The sequence below is a fragment of the Octopus bimaculoides genome, chromosome 18, assembly GCF_001194135.2.
Source record: "Octopus bimaculoides isolate UCB-OBI-ISO-001 chromosome 18, ASM119413v2, whole genome shotgun sequence".
In the NCBI taxonomy this organism is placed as follows: domain Eukaryota; kingdom Metazoa; phylum Mollusca; class Cephalopoda; order Octopoda; family Octopodidae; genus Octopus; species Octopus bimaculoides.
This window is the reverse complement of record NC_068998.1, coordinates 35180577-35202579: the sequence shown is the minus strand read 5'-3', so window position 1 is coordinate 35202579 and position 22003 is coordinate 35180577. Positions and strand designations below refer to the sequence as shown.

At 35.6% G+C, this 22003-nt stretch overlaps 1 protein-coding gene across 1 annotated transcript in view; it reads right to left on the bottom strand.

Moving 5' to 3' along the window:
* LOC106867954 (N-acetylated-alpha-linked acidic dipeptidase 2) overlaps positions 1-22003 on the bottom strand; it is a 336237-nt gene that overhangs the window by 108249 nt on the left and 205985 nt on the right. Inside the window, exons 7-8 of the mRNA XM_052974261.1 lie at positions 15622-15750; positions 9145-9270 (exon numbers count right to left, since the gene is read on the bottom strand). Coding sequence (XP_052830221.1) covers positions 9145-9270; positions 15622-15750 — 255 coding nt within the window. The remainder of the gene's footprint in view (positions 1-9144; positions 9271-15621; positions 15751-22003) is intronic.

The window sequence follows — 22003 nt, the reverse complement described above, 5'->3', positions numbered from 1 at the left end:
CTTATATAAATATCTAATGCCAGTAACAGTTTTTTTCTTCTTTCTGCTTTTATTTTGAATTGTGAATTCATTATTAAGGGTAAATACTATGGAATATAAGAAACGCTTGAAGAGAGTCTCTTATATATGTATGTGTGTGTGTGTATAAATACATGCACACATACACATTTACCTATCTACATATATATACACAAACACAAATGTGTGCGTGTTTTCTTTTTCAGCAGTGAGCATGATGTCATCAGAGTGTGTTAGTAGCTCATCATTGATGTTCACAGCCCCTGTCCAGTCAATGTCTCTGATGACTGTTTCCTGACATCATCATCATCATCATCATCATCGTTTAACGTCCGCTTTCCATGCTAGCATGGGTTGGACGATTTGACTGAGGACTGGTGAAACCGGATGGCAACACCAGGCTCCAGTCTGATTTGGCAGAGTTTCTACAGCTGGATGCCCTTCCTAATGCCAACCACTCAGAGAGTAAGAAATTTGGAGAGGTGGTATCTCCTTGTTTGACACCATTCCTGGTAACAACACTTACTGGTAATGGTAGCAGGGTTAGGGTTAGGGTTAGTGGTGCATCCAGAGTTCACATCGCTGAGTAGCTTGATGAATTGCCTTCCAGCTCTTTACATTTCCAGAGTTTTCAGCCCTGCATTGATGACATTATTACCAAAGGCCGTTTTGTAGTTAATGACAGTGACGCAGAAGCAACTTGTATTCTTTCATTTGTTCTATACTCATTGCTGAAACCACAGTTCGGCTGTAGACCATGCTGACAGAGCTAGACACCCATAGTTCAGCAGTCAGCCTTAAAATTAATTGCATGCAAATAAAATACATGTGGTCTGAAAATGTAGCATAAGGCAGAATAAAGAACATCAATAGGCTATGACACAAAGGGCCATGAAAAAAGCCATTCTAGGAGCATTGTTGTAAGAGCATATCTAAAATGAGGTAAGTCGAGAACAGAGTGGAATGAATGACATGATTGCAGGATATCAAAAGCAGAAGTTTTACTGGGTTGGACATGTTGCAAGGTTCACAGACAACAGGTGGACCTGTGCAGTTGTTGAGAGATGGAAAAAAAAGAGTTGGAAGGCCTCCATAATGATGGGAAGACATTTTAGTTAACTGAATTATTCCAAGATGGATAAGGAGGGCCACAATCAAGAAAGAATTAGAAGTGTATTGTGACCAGCAGCATATAACATCTGATAGTCTGGTCAATACATACATATGCACACACACACACACACACACACACACAAACACACACACACACACACACACACACACACACATATATATATATATATATATAGTACAAGTAGAAAGATATTTTTTCAATGCATAAGTACTGATAGAACAGTATATATAGGTAAAATATAACATGTCTTGAATGGCACAACAATGCAGAGTGGACTATAATAATTGTTATAATTTAATTATCCATAGTCTGATAGAATAATATTTCGGAATATAAAAATTCCTTCTTCAGATATCATTAGGAATTGATCAAGTCACTGCTATAATTGGTTTGCCAATGGTTACTGAAATTGTTTTTCTAGAAGTTTCTCTGCAGTAGTCTCATTAATCTCCTTCCAGAATTCCACATGAGAAGCGTGTTAGGGCAGCCATGTCTCAAGCTCATGTGTGTTGGCACATCTGCAGCACTGCTTCTAAGTTATGTATTATATGTGCAGTTTCTTTTTACTTCTTTCCTTTTTTTTATATAATACATGAACATGTTATCAAAAATGAACCCGCACTCATCCAGATGTAGCTAAATAATATATTGATTGTCATCCTCCAGCCTGTTGTTAATTTGGGGCCCTAGTCTGTCTACGAGGATAGCTTCCTTAATTCTTAGATTACCCAAATTTCTTTCACTGGCCTCAATTGTGACTGTTATGCTTTTGTTGGTGTTCCAGCATCTGTCTAGATGTTTTCTGCGGGAGGAGGCTCTTGTGTTTAGATGCACTTTGATGCGAATGTGCAACGGTCTTGTAGTGCTACCCACATAGAACTTGTTGCATTTATTACATTGTATTCTATACACAATAGTTACCCGTGGGCATAAATCTGTGTCAGGGATGGGTCAGTTAGCTTGTGTGCATTGATTGCTGTCCCTTGCTTGTTTCTTTGCTAAGTGTCTTCTCAGAGAGGGGCCAGAATGGGCTACTTGTATGTCTAATCCAGCTCTTCAGATGGCTGTAGTTATTTTCTCACTAAAATGGGGGTATTCTAAGGAAGTATTTTAATGTGTTGCCAGGTTCTCTGTGTGTTCGGTGTGTTTGTCGTCTTGGGTACTTAAGCCGATTTACAATGGATATAGGGTACCCGTTGGTTTTCAATATTTCTAGGAAGTGTGTGGTGCGGGTCACCTTATCTTCTGTCCTGCTGCACTTACTCTGGATGCGTGCAAGTTCATTTCTGGTGTATCCTATTTTGGCACCGAGTGGAAGGGCTGAATTGTACTGAACAAACATATCTCTACTGGCTGCTTTCCTAGCATATATATACAATAAAATCCTCTGTAAAGATTTTATCCTATATATGATGTTCTATCAGTACTTGTGCGTTGAAAAAATATATTTTTCTACTTGTACTACAATACATTTCAGCGCTTCAAAAACAAACTTATGTTTGTTTACATATGACGTAATATATAAGTGTATGTGTGTATGTATGTATGTATGTATTTTATGGCAGGTGCTCCTTCACAGTTGCTCTCTACCAAATTTTCCATTCACAAGACCTAGGTTAACCTGAGACACATACATATGAATGTGTCCCAGGTTAACCATATGTATGTATATGACACATACATATGGTCCCACACTGTAGAATAAAACTTGAAACTGCTTGGTTAGGGATGTGAGCTTTTCAACAACAGCATGCTTATGCTCAATTGCAATCAAATGTCTGTATGATCAGAGTTAATCTGGGGTTAAATAACAAAAACAACAACACAAGTTTATTGATTGTACCTTCCAGTTAGAAATCAATATATCTAAATTTATACAACTCTAACCCACCCATCTAAAATACAGAAAAAAAATTCAATAATGCTTCATTTCACTGATGATTGTAAGATAACTGTAGATACCTGACAATGAAATAATGGCCAGATGGTCAGTACATGCTTTTTTATTATGTTTTTTTCTAGATAAAATCTAAAATCACACAGTAAGTCACTTCATAAAAGAACAGCATTGTACATTGAATATATCAAGAGGAAATAGAAGAGTGAGTGAGGAAATGTTAAGTAAAAAGGCTTTGTGTGTTAGATGTTTCATGTCTTTCAGAAAGTTATTAATAAAGTCCATCAAGTGTAGCATGTTTCATCTCCTGCACACCACCCACAACCTCCCTATTTCTGATCTAAACTTTGATAAAAAAAAAAATTTAAAAAAAAAAAAATTAAAAAAAAAAAAAATTGCAACTATTGTGCCAGCTCTTCCTTCACTTGGTATTATTGTCTGCTGCATGCAATATGGAGGATTAAAATGGGTTTTTCTCCTACTCCACCTCCTCCTGCTCCTACTACAACCACCACCACTACTACCACTGAATCTACCAGCAGCAGCAGGTGTCAGTTATAGCCTTCCATTTCAAGGGTTTGCTGTTCCGCCATTGTGTCCTTGGACAAGTTACTAAGTTCTCACTGGCTCAGTCAGTATAACTCTACAGAGGTTACTGCCTAGCTCCAGGTTAACTCTTATTGGTCAGATCTATTGTCATAGACATTCCAGACATGCCTAACTCAACTTATTAAAAAAAGTATTTTATTGAGGGACTGAATTATCTAATGTCTCTTTCCTCTTTTAAGATGATAACAGGTGATTTGAGGAAAATCTAGCTGCTATTTCTTTTAGGAGAGCAACTACATAGTAACATTCCAAAATTCATAAATAGCATTGGATGAGTCCACTAGTGAACCACCAAAGTGACTGTGACTCTATATAGCTAGTCCTTTCTAAAATAGGCACAAGGTCTGACATTTGGAGGAGGGGATAGTTGATTACATCAACCCCAGTGCGCAACTGGTACTTATTATATTGACGCTCAAAGGATGAAAGGCAAAGTCCACTTCGGCAACATCTGAACTCAGAATGTAATGATGGATGCAATGCTACTAAACGTTTTGCCTGACATGCTAATGATTCTGCTAGCTCGCCATCTTTCACTCTGTATACATGATACAAGTAGGTGTTGTTCACCACTGTATACAGCAGGGCAGTGTACTGCTGGTTTCAAATTTTGGCACAAGTTTGGGGGAGGGGGTAAGTTGATTACATTAACCCCAGTGCTCAACTGGTACTTATTTCATTGACCTCAAAAGGCTGAAAGGCACAGTCAACCTCAGCAGAATTTGAACTCAAAATATAAAGATGGATGAAATGCCGCTAAGCATTTTGCCTGACACAGTAAGAGTTCTGCCGGCTCACTGCTCTTAGGACAACATATTATTAACAAATATGTTTTCTATATAGTCATTTGCCTTAAACACACCACAAGAACAGTAAGGCACCTATGTGTGCTACACAGTGTGTTGCAATATACAATATACACACAAGGGTCATTCAGATTGATAACGACTCTCTGGAACAGAGATTATCAAATGCCTAATCAAATGGAACACATCTGCTGAGATTCTACATTCTGAGACATTAAACATAGGACACACAGAAGCAGCCAAGATCAATCCATTCCAACTGTGTACGAATGAATACTCAACTGACAGAGATAGCTTGGTTTTAAGTCAGTACAGTGTAACTTCTCCTGCCCCTATCACTGGCTTCCTCATATTCCTTCAATCCACTTAACCATCTCTCTCTCTCTCTCTCTCTCTCTCTCTCTCAGTACCCAATAAATCATTAACCAAGCTGAATGTATACTAACATTTTCTCCTACTCTATACACCCTCCTGTTTTATTGATAGCCTTTATATTTCACATTACTTTCTCATATAGCTTGTCAGAGTACAATGAATAAGTTTCACTTAATACGAGTAGCTGAATCTGTATAGATTACACACTCATATACATGAGCACATGCATGTATACACATATCGCAGATGCACAAATGCATATCAATTCCTTGATAAGTATGATTTATGGCAAGTTTAAACCAAAAGCTACAGTAGAATGACTGAGATGGTTTACAGTAGCAATATAATCTTGACATTTGCAGTCCATCTTTCAACCAGGTTAGCTGCCAACACTAACAACTGTTGGTCAAAAAGTAAAGAGAAATTCATTGTGTTAAACATAGTTCTGATCTTTTAAAGCAATATTTGGATTATCTAGTATAAAGATCCACCTCCCTTTGTTCTCTTCCATACTGGAGACACATCTTTGAAGTTTTTAATTGGTTCAGATCACCAAAAGATAAGTGAAAAAGGCAAACACATGTAATTATGATTCCTTCCTAATGCATAAGTGTGGCTGCATGGTAAGAAGCTTGCTTCCCAATCACATAGTTCCAGGTTTAGTCTCATTGCATGGCACCTCAGGCAAGTGTCTTTTGTTATAGGCTTGGGTTGACCAAAGCCCTGTGAGTGGCCCTGTGTGTGTGTGTGTGTGTGTGTGTATTAGTGAATGAGAACTTTGGCGATATGCTGTGCTTGAGAAGACCTGTCAAGCCAAGTGAAATCATAACTGTGGCTGATGCTGATGTCACATAACTGGCACCTGTGCTGGTGGCATGTGAAAAGCATCGTTTGAGTGTTGAGCCACACGGAGGCAAGGTGGTCGATGTTGGTGACACATGAAAAGCACCTTTTGAGTGTTGGGCCTCATGGAGGCAATGAGAAATGACCGAGATGTTTGGCATTATACCATGCTTGCAAAGAAGACTCATCAAGCCAAGTAAAACTGTAGCTGTGGCAGATACTGGGGGTCACACAAATGGTACCCGTGTCAGTGGCATGTAAAGGCACCCATTGCACTCTCAGAGTGGTTGGCATTAGGAAAGGCATCCAGCCATAGAAACCATACCAAATCAGACTGGAGTCTCGTGCAGCCTTCCAGCTTGCCAGCCCTGGTCAAACCTTCAAACCCATACCAGCATGGACAACAGAGGTTAAATGATGATGATGATGATGATGATGCTATATATACATATATATAAATATATATATATATATATATATATATATATATATATATATATATGTATGTCAGTTTGATATGGTTCCATGCTACTTCAAGATTCGCAGGCCCCTAATGAGAGCCTGACTCCTTCAGGAATTGAATCAAACTGTTTTAAATAATACATGTAACTCCTAAATGTGTTGGTGCCCTTTTCTTTCATTTGTCCACTCACTCATATATGTGTGTATGTGTGTGTGTCTCCCACCACTGCTTGACAACTGGTGTTGGTGTGCTTACATCTTTGTAACTTAGCAGTTTAGCTAAAGAGACCGACAGAATAAGTAGTAGGCTTTAAAAAAAAGTCCTGAGTTCAATTTGTTCGACTAAAAACCCCTTTAAAGCAGTACCCAAGCATGGCTGCAGTCAAATGACTGAAACAAGTGAAAGAAAAAGATAAAGCCTGACAAAAAATGGGGTTAAATCACTGCAGGGGCTGAAAAGCTTTGTCACAGACAAAAAAAAATAATAATGTTCAACAGCCACATAAACATAGAAATATAGAAATTACTTGAACTTTGATTTTTGCCTATGAATGTCCGCATAGCTTATTTGTTTCTCTGTACTCAATTACTTGTATAACTATACACAGCCACCAAATAACAAGTGTAATGCTCTAACCAAGTCCACTGCCAATGTGGCCACCACAAAAACTTACTAGCATACAAAAATAAACAGGACAGTAGAAAAGAAAAAGCAATAAGTTATACTAACATTTATTACCATAGGCTTCTGGTATTGATTTTCACAGTTATGTGCATTTGTATCTTATATTTCTATATATTTTTAGTCTGCTTTGAATATCTTCTTAAATTCTATGGATTATCTAATTATTCTGTTTTTAATAAAATTCTCGAAAGCTATTTCTAATAAATATAACACCCTGCTCACTACCCAGCTAGTCCATAGTACTCTTGTTATGCTACTGTCATAGTTTTGCTTGGTTATGGTCAAGACAACTAAGGTGACTACCAGTTGATGTACAAATTTTATTGCATCCTGCTTGGATAACATTAATGAATAATGATACAACCAAAAATCTGAGTTTCCTATTATGATTTATATAATTATCATAAATAGTGTACATAGTTCTTATGAATATGACTAATTATCTGAATTGTCACACAGAGGGCTACAGATCATTCTCCACTAGATGGAAACATAGGATACCTGAAATACCAGATTTATGGACTGCACCTAGTCATGTAACCAGCTACATAAATATGCCTTATATCTGACTGTTGAGGATGATCTAGAACTACAAAAGCAGCAGTAACTATGTAGCATTTTATGAAGTACAATAGATTTTGTTTTAAATAGGCTCATTAAGAAAATTTAATCTATTTACGGTAGGTGAAGAAGTGATAGATAAATTGGCATTCTATCTAGAGTTGGAGAAATTTCTCTCATATCACAGAAAGCAGAGGTAAGCACAAAGACTTAGAAGTTCCATACAGCTTAAGAAATACTTATATTAAGTGACATTTACTATTCTACAAGGTATTAAAAGAGAAAATAATGTTTTCCAATAGGAATAGCAGACATGAGGTCAATAAACTATATGAGTTGAGCAACCATGAAGAGACCACTTGAGACGGTAAAAAAGAAAAGAGAAAACATGACATTTTGACTGAATGGATAAAAAAAAAATGAAGTCCAATGAAAATGATGATGATCTGTTTCGACAAAAATTATCGAATAAATTTTGTGAGTTTGGATCAGTTTGTATGCCGAAAGAGAAAAGAAATTCAATGCTTAAAATATATTTCTTTGTCTGAGAAAGAGCATTTTGTTTTTTTAACTGATGACTGAATAAACAGGCAAACTTGATAAATATACTGAACTCTTCAAAGAGAAGAAAGCAGCTTAGGTTGTCACTGAACCTGTAGTTATTTTATTTAGTTATTTTTGACCGATGACTGAAGACTTACTTTCCATAATTCTTTGTAATTTTAGTTTGGCTATCAATTTATTGGCCAGTCAAAGTTAAGCTGAATGGTGTTAGAACACAAAACATAAGGTGACATAACTAAATCCTACTGTCTATTTGATTCCTTGCTCTACCACCTGTACCTCTCTACAGTTGATTTTTGAGTCTAATAGCACATTTACATTATGAGTGTATTTCATTTCCAAAAATTGAGAATTCTTTTAGCCTAAACTTCAGTCTTTCAGTTGAAATTTTTGTTTGATGTAATTCATCTTCTTTGCAGACAGGTGGGTAAAGAATTTTCAAGAAGTACAGAAATAGTAGCTATCTTTCATTACAATTACAACCTTGAAGAACTCAATCTCATATGAAATAAACAGAAGAGAATTTATTGAAGGGTTAATAAACTTCCAAATCTATCAGTCTCATTGAGCAATAGCAATGTTTTTTCATGTCTCTTAACCTTGATAGATCAACCCTTACTACTATCCACACAGAGAGGAAATTCTATATGAATATACAATACATGGGCAGCGTATCATATTATTTAGCTTAAAAGAGTACAGATTTTCTCCTTTTTCTACAAGAGAACAAATTAAATAGAAACAAAAATAAAATCTTATTGCAGTTATTGAAAAAAAATGGTACCTTCCTAAGCAGTTGGGGAGAAACAAACTTATGACATAGGTGTAACCAGTCAAATACTTACAGCTAGCTTTAAACTTAATACTTCCAAAAAGCTAGCTTTAAACTTAATACTTCCAAAATAAACACAAATGTATTGTTGCATTAAAATAAAGATCATTAATATAAAATTCTACAGTTTTTATGACAACTACATAAATGTAACTCTTAATATTTAATTAGATATAGTTATGATGTGATCCATATATTATAAGATATTATTTCTTCCAAAAGAGAAAGTGGAGTTCTAGATAAGAGATAAGAAAAATTATTGGTCTTCCTCAAACATGTATGTGCTGAATTAGACAGATGAATTAGAAATGAATAATGAAAGGTGACATGTTCTGTCTTCATAAATCCGAAACTTACCTTATCACCTCTAAAAATCTTTCCATAGCGTGCAATGACTACTGAGCCAGTGAAGTTTACGGAATGATTTTTATGGAGGTACTGAAAGTCTTCAATTCTGCCATAGTTGACATAGATTAAAGGACCCTAGAATCAGAAAAGAACAAAAACTGATTAATAGCATTTTGTTGATAATTAAGTTAATTAATATAGTGTGAAATAAGCAAAGGCAAATGATTGATATTTGCATAACATCTGAGCCATGTGATGAGATATCCCTAACTTATAAGTTGCTTGCACAAAATGATTATTGGTATGAATGTAAATTCATAACTGGGATAGAGGAGTTGCAGGTTTTGAAACGGTTCTCCATAGAGATTCCCCTTCTTGCTGATTTTGGAAGAGATGATCACATCAGAAGGGTGTACATGCTCATGTTGTTTCCTTGAGTAAGGCAAGACATGTCATTTCCCATAGCTCAGCAGTAAATGAATATAGTCAAATGGTGGCAAATCTTTCTTTCCCTCCTACAGAAGCATCTTCAATGTTTTGCTAAGTTGAGGTTGAAAGGGAATCTATATTTGCTCACAATTACATGGGCACCTAACACAATCAGTGAAAACAGAGTCCTAGCTAGGAAGGCCATATTCACAAGTGATGTGTGTGTGTGTGCGTGTGTGTGTATTTAGAGTTTTCAGCAACAGATGAATCATGCTTAAGTGCAATACTATTCTCAGAATACTTGGTTATGTTTTGCTCAGAACACGCATACACACAAAACATGAAAGAATTTGCTGCTGCTGCTGCTGCCACTACTACTACTACTACTACTACTACTACTACTACTACTACTACATTTATTTATATTTCAATGCATGTCAACTTAAAATTTTGGATAATTTATGGGCTATCCAAATATGTCTATTTATTTTTCTGCTATATTTTCTATAAAATATGGAGTTATTTGTTCATGTCAGAAAAGAAAGTGGTTACACTGGGGAAAATAAATTCCAAAATAATTAAACATAGTATTTTAAAAATACATGTACAAATTTAAGGCACCATGGTTCACCTCACAAATAACTGAACTGATAGAACAGGAAGTTTCCTGCAGAGAATGTCATTAACATGAATTGTACTAATTCACACATATTATCTAGAAATATTGAACTATCAATTATTGAATAAACCTCTATAGCTAAAGGCTGATGTGTAATTATAAAATGTGCAGTTGTTTAATTAGTGTAGGGTATTAGTAAAGGTTAAATGTGAGATTTATTCTGATTATTAGAACACCTGAAAACTAATTGGGACTGCACTTAAAATTTGTCACATCATTGCTTCATGTTCAACAGTAATCACTTGCTGTGTGCGATAACGAAGAACAAATAGTCAGCTTATCTTCTCATCAATTGATTATCATTGAATTGCCAAGAATATTACAACTTTTTCAGGTGTGCAAATATAAAGATTCCATGAGATTCTCTGCAGGAAGTTATAATGAAGGAAGAGATTTGAAATTGAAATAATTTCACACTATATAGCTAAAAGTAAATATGTTAATAGATTTATATTAATTAAGAACTAATCAGACACAGTGACAGCTGAATTTAAAAAATTTCATTCAGCAATATATTACAGTCTTTAGTCAATTGATGAGTTGAATCCCTAATATTGCTTATATTATGGTATGTTGGTACTTTGAAATTACCTCATGGAGTGATGACCACGTCATGTATAGTTACAGGCTTCCCTTTAGCAAGGCAAAGCACCCATTCAGTCACTTTGCCAGGGATACACAAAGTCATGGCATATTGTGAAGAGCTCAACTGAGCCAACAGTGTTTTGTACATTGATGCTGAGTGGAGAAATCCTAAAAGATTAATGGTCAGGATCACCAAGCTCTATCAAGAGAATAACTGCAATGCGTCCATAGTGGGGGGGGGGCCTGGGCAAGCATGGTCACCTAATCAGCTAATGAAAATTTCACTATGACTCAAGTTTCCAATTCAAATTCATAAAAATGGAAGTGGATGGTGATAGAGTGTCATTGGAATCTGCAAAAGCAGCAAAGAGAAAAATAAAAACAAAAAAAAACTGCTAATACAATGGGTCCTGCTCAGTGTTGCAAACTGAAAACCCTTGTAACCCACTTCCAGTCAATGTACCTGCTCCTCATTACCTTACCATCGCTCACTCACCTAAATAGCAGACTAAAATTTCTACAAACTCAGAACCGCTATCTTCTGGAACTCCCATTTTGTCCATCTGTTCCTTACAGAAAATTACCTAAATTGTACCTCCTCAGTTTGAGTGACCTTACTAGGGCCATAGGCTGAGACCACCCTTCTTAGAGTAAAAACAAAAGAACGGAAACAAGGAAAATAGCAAAACAAAACATAATAGCGTCATTACAATATTATTTTTAACTAACAACTACATCACAAAAATACTTTTACATTCAACTTCATATCAAACAATACCAGTCCATTTGATCACAGAGCATTTTTTATTTGAACATGGTCAACAGACTAGTTTTTTTTGTATTCAATGTCATTTAATTTCACGCTATTTTAAATACTGTACTGCACATTTATGACTGTCTATTTATATAAGATGTATTTCCAATAAATATCTAGAAAAATTCATTCATGTCTGATAGAAAAAAAATGCAGTTAGAGTGGAAAAAAATAAGATTCAAAAGAATTAAAAATGATTTTTTAAAATACATGTGCAAGGGGGAGAAAAATTTGCTTTGATATGAATATTTGATAAATGGCAGAAATAGCTAAATAAATTTTAAAATTATAACAAGTTACATAAATAAATAAAAATTTAGTATAAATTACTCTCTGTATGAAATTTTATAGAAAAATAGTTCAGAAGTTTAGGCACCAAAAATTTTACAGACTCACACAGACATGTATGATACTAAAGCATAACTAAAGAGTGACTTCTAGTTAATAAGAGGCATTTTATTTTGTAACAAAATAAAATAGCAAAAAAAACTTTTACCTTTGGATTTATCTATGTAATATTATTACTAACATTAATTAATTTCTTCCCAGACTTTTACTTTGACAGTAGCTATACAATATATATATATATATATATATATATATATATATATATTTCATACAGCTTGCACTGTCAGATATTCTCTTGCAGTTGGGATCTCCAGCCTGACACATTACACAGTCAGACAGGTGATTTCAGTTTCAGCACCTTCTGACAGTATTACTGCACCCAGCAATGCTTAGCAGGACTGAAACTACAAGAGAATGCCCATGTTCTTTTGGCTCAGAAGAGGGTATGGTTTTAATCATGCAGCTAATTAACCAGACCAAACTATCTGCAACCAGCTGTAGTAGTAATTTACAAATTAACATACCAATGTGCTCACATCAGCATTTGATAAAGCAAAATGACAGTTACATATCAGAAGAATAGAACACTATCCCTCATCCACATCACCTAGAATAGTATTCAAAGGGAAACATAGAAAAGAAATACATAAAGAGAGGTTTTGGATGCAACAAATCTGCACATTGAAGAAGCTCACTCAAGTCAGCTAGTTCAGTCACTGATAAATTCGAACTCAAAAATTGTACAGGAATAGCCAGTTGAAATTATATTATCATTAAGATTTCAAACTGCCAAATGTTTTAATATATCATATATTTTACCCATTCACTTGTTTATTCAGATATTTATCTATTTGTTGTCGTAGTTACTAGTCTATTTGTATATTCCTCCTTTGCATCTCACATAACTGCTTTGACCTACAACCCCAACAATATACATGTATATGTATATATATATACATTTATATATATCCATGTGAAATGACATCTTATGTATGTCATTTATATATAGCTATATGTATGATTCATCTGTTAGAAAACAGCTGAGATATAATCAGGAACATTGGATCACCATCAATATCAGAGAAACAGTGAGGCCATTTATAGTAATGTTAGATGGGCTTGGAGATTTCTTATATACTACCATGCAGCCATGTAAGAACATTTGCTCTGGCCAGACTCTGTGTGTGTGTGTGTGTGTGTGTGTGTGTGTGTGTGTGTGTGTGTGTTGATATATATCTTTGTAGATGTGCATATCTGTTATGCTTTTGCAAATCTTTCTCGGTATATGTTGGTGAAGAAAGTAAACACTAGCATAAAAATCAGAAAACTGGTACTTTCAAATAGAAATGTTCTGTGTGGTAGTTGTTCTGCTGAGTTAGACAATCCCTTGTCACTCTAATTATCAGAAATGCATTGAACCGGTGATTGGTTTGCTGGAAACCTGTAACTAATAATGCTATTGTTCACCAAATGCAATACAAAATAAATAACTAAAATAAAAATAAATGAGAGATATTAACTGCCTAATCTAACCATACTAAAATTCCTCATATCGGTTCAGAGCTAATATGAGAAATCAATAATATTACAAGAGGGCTGTAATTGATTGGATCAACCATAGCACGTTGTGAGCACATGACATAAATTCATGTGGGATGAAAGGCAAAGCTGATTCCTAGCAGGATTTGAACTCAAAATGTAATGGAACAAAACTAGAAGCTTCCTGATGAATTTTCCAAATAACTGATTGGGCCAACATTATCAACACAGCTCGAAATTAAAATACTGATTTATAATTTTGGTACAAGACCACACACAGTTGATTATATTGGCCCTACATTTTATTGGTACTCATTTATGTGTAACTGAGATGTATCATCATTTTACTATCATCTTTAGGTCCATTTTTCAGGACAATGTTTTTACAGCTGAAAAGCCTTCCTGATGCCACCCTTTTAGTCACCTCATACATCACACAAAGATACAGGGTATCTTTTCTAAAAGCCAAGATGCAAGACAAAATTGATCTTGGCCAGTGAAATTTGGAAGGAGAGCATGAAGTGGTGTAACTAAATATTGGTTTCAAATTTTGGCCCAAATCCTGTAGTTTCAATGTGGTGGTGCTGGTGGTGGGTGGGTGGGGTCAAACAATTACATCACCCCCTGTGTTCAACCAGTACTTATTCTAATGACCACAAAAGGATGAAAGGTAAAGTTGACTTCAGTGGAATTTGAACTCAGAATGTAAAGATGGACAAATTGCCACTGAGCATCTTGCCTAGTGTACTAATGATTCTGTCAGCTTGCAGCCTTTTAAAAAAGTGACCAGCAAGTGGCTATGGAGAATTGAAGCTAAGTGGCCCCTTAGGTGTAACTAAATATTGAATGGTATTTTGTTTATTACTCTACTGATTTTCTCATTAACAACACTCATCTAAAGGAATAATGTTGATTCTTAACTTTAGGACTTGACTGGTACTTAGTGATGGAAAATAACTCAGATGTTGGTGGGATACAAACACAGAACATAGAAGTATACAACTAAACAGCACTAGAAAGTTTGGTCAACACTCAACCAATTTTACCAGTCTATCCTAAATTCATAATATTAAAATCAAAACAGGTGGGGAGTGTCACTGTTTACTGGTCTGCAATTCTGTGGCATAAGCCAAAAGTAATATCTTCCCCAATATGAAAAGTTAATAAAAGGAAGTTTCTATCCATATTATAGTAATGCCCCCAGCATGGCCACAGCAACTGGTGAAACAATATAAGTGGCCGGTATTTGAATTTCACAAGCAGTGAGGTAATGTAGAGTACAATTTCCTGGAAAGTGCTTCAGAGAAAAAGATAAGCTCAGCCGAGTTGTGGAGAAATGTTGCAAGCTGTCTTATACAGATGTCAACATCAGAAATTTGGGAATGAAATACAAGTGTGATAGTGCAGAGTCAATAGCTCCAGGAACCAAGGAGGAGTTGTGAAGCTTGTTTCAACAGGGTTACCTAACTATGATGTTGATGATGATGATGATGATAATCTGAATCTACTTTTGCTTTTCTATTATGGGCATCACTATGTGAAATAAACTCTGATGTTATATAATTGCTTGTCTGAATCTATTTCTATAACATTTTTTTGTTTGTGTGTGCAACTGACTCTGTTTTTTTTTACATATAGGCATATTTGTATTGCAATTCAATTTCCTTCTCAATGATTTTGTCTTTTATATGATCTATAGCTCACTTAGCATACAACCAAATTACATTTTTGTTTTTTTAGAAAAAAAAAGAAGCTAAATTTTATAAAACCATATAAGAAATAATATTTTATTTTGCTTAGTAATCATTGATAAAAATAATGTGGACTTACAAGCTTCATTAGTCTTTGAGATACCATAATGGAATGTCAAAGAATTAATGAAACAAACAGCCATAATAAACATTGCAGCACCTAGTGGAAAGGCAGAAAATAAATGAAGCAAACAAACATGATAAACACTGTGGCACCTAACTATTAAGCGGTTGGGTATGTTGGAACATGAGAATTAGGTTAGTGATGCATAATAAAACACATATAGTAATGTATATCAGATGTTGACATAGTAAAGAAGGAGAAGAAGAAACCTATTTACCTCAGCAATGCCACTGGGTGCAAAGGAATTGTAAGGTGGCACAAGTTTTGATGAATCATCTTCTTTTCTGAGTGTTTTTTCATAGAAATGGGACGTAAACACTGATTGATTTTGAAAACGGATTTGAACCTAAAATGAAAAGAGAAAACAGAAAAATCATGAAAATGTGTTAAATGAAAAATGAATAAAAAATAAAAAAACTGTCTTCATAGTCATCAAAGAAGTCATCCCTGTCAGAGAAGTTTTTGTTATAGATTTGGTAGTCATCAACAAAGTGCTCGCTGTCATAGTGGTGGTTAGCAAAAGATACTGCTACCATCACCAATGCCACCACTGCTGTCATCATCGTCATCATAATCATGTAGGAGTCACTAATAGACCCTCTGCAGGGTCATTCCTCCTCCTAGAAATAGAAATGATAGTGGTGGTGGATGTAATGATTGTGATGGTACTGGTGGTGGTGAAGATGATGATGATAATGATGATCGTGAATACTCAATAACAGCAGTTCTCTTCATTAAACACAAAACTCATCATATATCTACATTCCAAACGTAAGAGTACCAATTGGTAAAAGTGAAATTCATCAAAGGCCACCTGCATAAAGCATACATGACGTTTGTACAAACAAACCCAGTCAAGGATTCTTCTTTCAGATATCATTGGGATGGCAGCAGAATTCATTGAATACTACCCCTGCCATCATTGTTGTTATCACCACCATCATCATATTACATTTGATTTTTTCTATGCAGGAACAGGTTTCAAACTTTTAGTCCTTTCATACAACATGTAAGGACATGGTGTACCTATTCTAAAATGGTAGAGAGAAATACACACAGTATTCAACTGCACACATAGAATCCACAGAACAATAAGCTGCGCCTGCCACAGTAACTCAGTAGAATAGATAAAGATCTTTTATATCATTCGTCTTCATCCCTTTGTTAACCTACTTCCACCTTTCTGAAACATTATGTCATTAGATTGTTCTTCATTAGTAAAGTAGGTGAGAAATGAACTGCATTGGTCATGCAACATCATGTGACATCCATAACATCCTACCTATTGCGAATATGGTCCTACATGGAGAGACTCTTTGTAAAAGAATAATGGAAAGACCACAACCAAAGTGACTCAGCAACATCAAGGGAAAGAAAGGGGAAAAGATGGTGGCTGGGTAAAGATGGAGAGAGAATACTGAATCTTCGTCTGTACATCTGTTTCCTTACAAGACTATAGCTTTTGGTGGATACCAAAAATCATGAATAAATAAATTTGTGGATTTATATACATAATCTTCTTTATCATTCTATGTCTTTTTCCAAGCTTGCATAAGGTGGCTGGGTCACCATAGTCCAAGTCAGTTCTTATCGGGAGTTACTACCGTCTAAGATAGGTTGGTTTACCATTATTACATTTTCTTTTTGATTTGATTTCTATGGCTGGATGTCCTTCCACCAACCACTTTACAGAAGGTGCTGGGTACATTTAATCAATCACCAGCACTAGAGAGGCTGTCACATTTTCAACAAGGCAACTACTATCGACTCCACTTTCTCATGAACAACTTTGTAAAGTTTACTGAGTGCATTTCATTGTGGCACCAGCACTATTAGGTTACCTTGTATCCCATTAGATTAGTGAGTCCTCAGTATTCTATGATGTATTTATTCACTGAAAGATAAGATTTCTGAAGTAAATAAAAGAGAAAGCGATGACAGAAGAATTACGATGAGTGGGTCAAGGTACAAAAGCATGATGGTAGAAAAAGTGACTGAAATAATGAATGAATGAATGAATGAATGAGAGAGAGAGAGAAAGAGAGTAGAATATGATAGAAGTAACAGAGTTGGAAGCAGATAATAATAAGAGTGAGTGATGGGTGTCAACAGCCAAGGGCTGAGGGGGGAGGCAATACAGAAAGAGTAATGGTAGAGTGTATAAGGCACTGTTTGCTTTAGTTTCACTGGGAGTAAACAAAATACATTAAATAAAAGAGAGGGTGAGTGAGAAGAAAGTAAGTGAAGGGGAGATGAGCAGAGGGGTGAGCAATGAAAAGATGAGTGATGTGTAGATGACAGAGTATCAAAATACATGTAAATAGCTTTGATATGAAATTAGGCAATATAGGAAGAAGACTGAACCAACCTATTTCATTGTTATTTAGCAATTATTCAGGATTTACTGACACCACAAGCCAAGGCTCTTTATTAAAACATAAACATAGTTTTGTAATGACAAAACTAATATTTACATAGTGGTACACAATTGATTGTCCTTCAATCTTGGACAATATTGCAGAACATTTCTACAAATAACACTGGTTAATTAAGCCCTTGAATATAATACCCTTGACTTTCATCCTACTGCAGCTGAAATCATCAAAGGTAAATACAGAGTTTTAATTCTATACAAGAATTTATCAAAGACACTGTAAGTGAAAGGTATTATTCAGCTAAATTGAATGAACCTTGACAATGAATCTTGACAATGGTCAAACAGTAGAAATCATTTACATTAAGCTAGGAATTAGCACTACAACCATTATTTATGTCTTTGCAAACCATTTTGTTTCTTTTGAAAGTATTCTGCCAAACCTTTGCAAATCTTTTTTACTGTTATGATACTCTGGAGTTGTGTTTTCATTTCCCCCAATAACCGGTATGACTGAAAAGCATGTAGCACCAACTGAGGATTTTTCACATTACTATATTGTATAAATTCCTACACCTGGGCCCTTCTTTAAACCTTATGCTACATCAGCAAAAGGAGCAACAACAACTTTTTATATTATTTCTATACTAACTCATTGTTAAATGACACAGACAGAAGCTGATTATATTAGGCAATACAATAGTAGAGGTGCAATTCTTTGACATGTGTGTATAACAATGAGGAAACAAAGTAAAAAAAAAAAACCAAGGCAAAGAAAAATATATATTCAAAATAAAAAAGACAAAACACATAGCAAAATATTGATGAGCAGCAAAAATAAAACAGTGTTTCTGACTAAAACCAAAACCAAATTATAAACATTTAAAAATGTGTGATTCTCTTAACTAGGCCAATTCTTTTAACATCTTAGAGAAGAAAGTAAGGGTGGAAATGAAGGAGTGCCTCTTCAAGAAATTTATTGAAAGGTACTCAGTACACTCCTTAGCTTGTGTTTGTAGGCCCAGAACACAACTGCCAAAGTTCTCTTACATTCTGGGCAGTGATGGTAATCATGAACCCAAGGGACTTTGGCTGGCCCAATGTTGCTTACCCTTACTGACACATTCCATACTTTTTTCATAGTTCTGTTCGCACCACCTGTTTTCTTTCCATAACTGATTGCATGTAAACCCCACCCAGATGCCTTCTTTTTTTTCTCACTCTTATAGCAAATAAAAGAAATCCTTATTGCTGCTGTTGTTAATGTTATTAGTGCTGTTACTCTTAACCTTAATCCTATAGTAATCACTATTGACAGTTCTTGGAAGGCAGAGAGAGAGGGAGAGAGAGAGAGAGAGAGAGAGAGAGAGAGAGAGAGAGAGAATAAAATAAATTGCAAAAAAATACAAAGGAAAAAAAGACATTCAGAAGAGTAAATGGCTGGGATAGGTTGGTGGAGTGAAAATCAACAATAATAAAGGAAGGTAGTGTGTTGGTTGAAGTTCATTGATGAAGGAGTAATAATATCAGGTGAAAATAAAATACTTAAAGAAGTTTAATAATAATAGGTTTATATTTACATTTGCGAGTTTTAGATATGTATGCATGTCTACGTCTGCATGATTGTATGCGCACATGTAGATATCTATGTCTGTTTGCCTGTATGTCCGTCCATATGTAAGTACATATGTATGTGTACAATTATATCTATCTATCTATCTATCTATCTATCTATCTATCTAGGCATAAATGGATATATGGGGATAAGCTATATATGAAAATATGATTTATAAGTGTGTGTGTGTGTGTGTGTGTAACGAGGTTAGGATGTTGCATTCATGATTGCAAGATTGTAGTTTCAATTCCCAGACTGTTGGTGCATTGTTTTCTTCAGCAAAACACTTTATTTTACATTGCTCCAGACCTCTCAGCTGTAAATGGGTAAACCTGCTGTCTTCCCGACTCACCGTCTTCAGCACTTGGCATTTTTATAAAGAACCCATTTCTTGACACCAGTCACTATCGGTCCCCAAAAGGTTCATTGATGAGACGTGACAGTAAAGAAGAGTACACATTCGCTCTCTGCACACAATTAGACTTGGAAAGTTTGTGAGGAAACCATTGACCCAATTTGTTGTCCTTTTTGATGGCACACAGGTGTCGATGAATGGTTGAATGATGAGATCCAAGCTTCTCTGCTAGTTACCCAACAGTTACGAAGGGATTTTGTTCCACCAGGGTTTGCAGGGCATCCTTGTCAAGCTCTACAGTAGCAATGACAAGTGACCGGGACTTCTGGCGAATTGATATGCTTGAGAAGACATGTCAAGCTAAGTGGAAATGTAGTTGTGATCGGTGCTGAGAATGCATGAATGGCACCTGTGCTGGTGACACATTGAAAGGCCTGTGCTGGTAACATGCCAAAAACACTGATACTGGTGACATGTAAAAGGCACCCAGTACATTCTGTGGAATGGTTGGCGTTAGGAAAGACATCAAGCCATAGAAACTAAACCAAAACAGATTGGAGCCTGGAGCAGTTCTCTGGCTTACCACCTCCAGTCAAACCATCTAAATCATACCAGCATGGAAAATAGACATTAAATGAAGCAGATGATCATATATATGTGTATGTGTGTTTCTCTGTGTGTATAGATGCATGTGTGTGTGTGTGTGTGTGTGTGTGTGTGTATGTGTATGTGTGTGTATAAGTATGTAGATATGTATGAGGGTGCTTGGCCTACTGGTTAGGATGCTGTACTCATGATACCATGGTTTCAATTTCTAGACCAAGTGGTATGTTGTGTTCTTGAGTAAAACACTACATCTTACGTTGCTCTGCGATTACTCTGACACCTGACACATGCTATACAGTACACTGGTTCAAACAATGTCTGCAGCACAAACATTTGATCACTGGCAAGCTGAACACTCACACATTGTCTTCGACAGAAGAATTCATCATATGTGTATGTATAGATGTGTTATATGTATGTATATATACACACATACATACACACACATACACACATATATATATATATATAAACACACACACACACACACACAAGGTATGTGTTTTGTCAGTTCATGGGCAGGCTGCGATTGTAAGTATATATTCTTATGAATTCACCTGGTGTTAAAATGCCTAGAAGTCATAAACAAGCAAGATAACTTGCATCAAGTCCAGTTACAGTAACAATAGACATTAATGTTTCGTTATCTTTGCGGCTTGTTAATACTGCATACCTGAAATGAGGTCAGATACAAGCTAAATTGACTTCTATGACTATGTGCAAAATGTTGGTTAAAGATTTACATGACAAAGTTTTTGTTGTTGCTTAAATCCCAACAAAGGACCACCACATTATCATTCCATAAAATGTGTATATTGGAAGAAAAATATCAAAGAACATCAATACACATGATAGCGACAAAGAAACTAGGAAACTACCAGGTGGTCAGGGGATGTGCTAGAAACAACAGCTAACTCTCCCTTAGATCACACAGCTTTCCATCTGAAACTGTAAACAGGTTGCAGATTTAGACTGTCCATATTTTAAAACTATGATTACTCTAGATGTCACAGCAGGGAACTGACACAGCCTACTGGTGTGAAAATTTTAACACATGTGCAGGAAGGGTGGCATTACCTCTCACCCAAAGAATTTTGCCCATGCACAATTAGTTTTGGCAGGAAAGAATAAAGTTGGATAGTTTTGAATGCACCTCATATATGCATGTATGTACGTACGTACGTACGTACATACGTATGTATGTATGTATGTATGTATGTATGTATGTATGTGTGTGCATGTATGTATGTACATACGTGAGTATATGTTTCTTGATTCTGCTTAGCCATAGTGGTACAAATGACCAGTAGTTAGAACTCAATATACTTATACTTCACAGCATGTGAACCACCAGATTAGTACAGAGTATAATTATTGGGGCTCTGGGGAAGCTATAAAATTTTGCACTGGCACTCAACTATAGGTGCACAGCTCCTTATAGCAGAAACAGTGGTAAGCAAATGAATGAAACTTGTGTTCTTCTGTCAGCCGTGTATGAATATGTATTCATTCACATATGGATATAAGATTATATGAATCCCCCCTCCCCTCTCTCTCTCTCTCTCTCTCTCTCTATATATATATATATATATATATATATATATATAAGAATTTAAGGATTGGAGAAAACGCATGTTATAATTGCATAC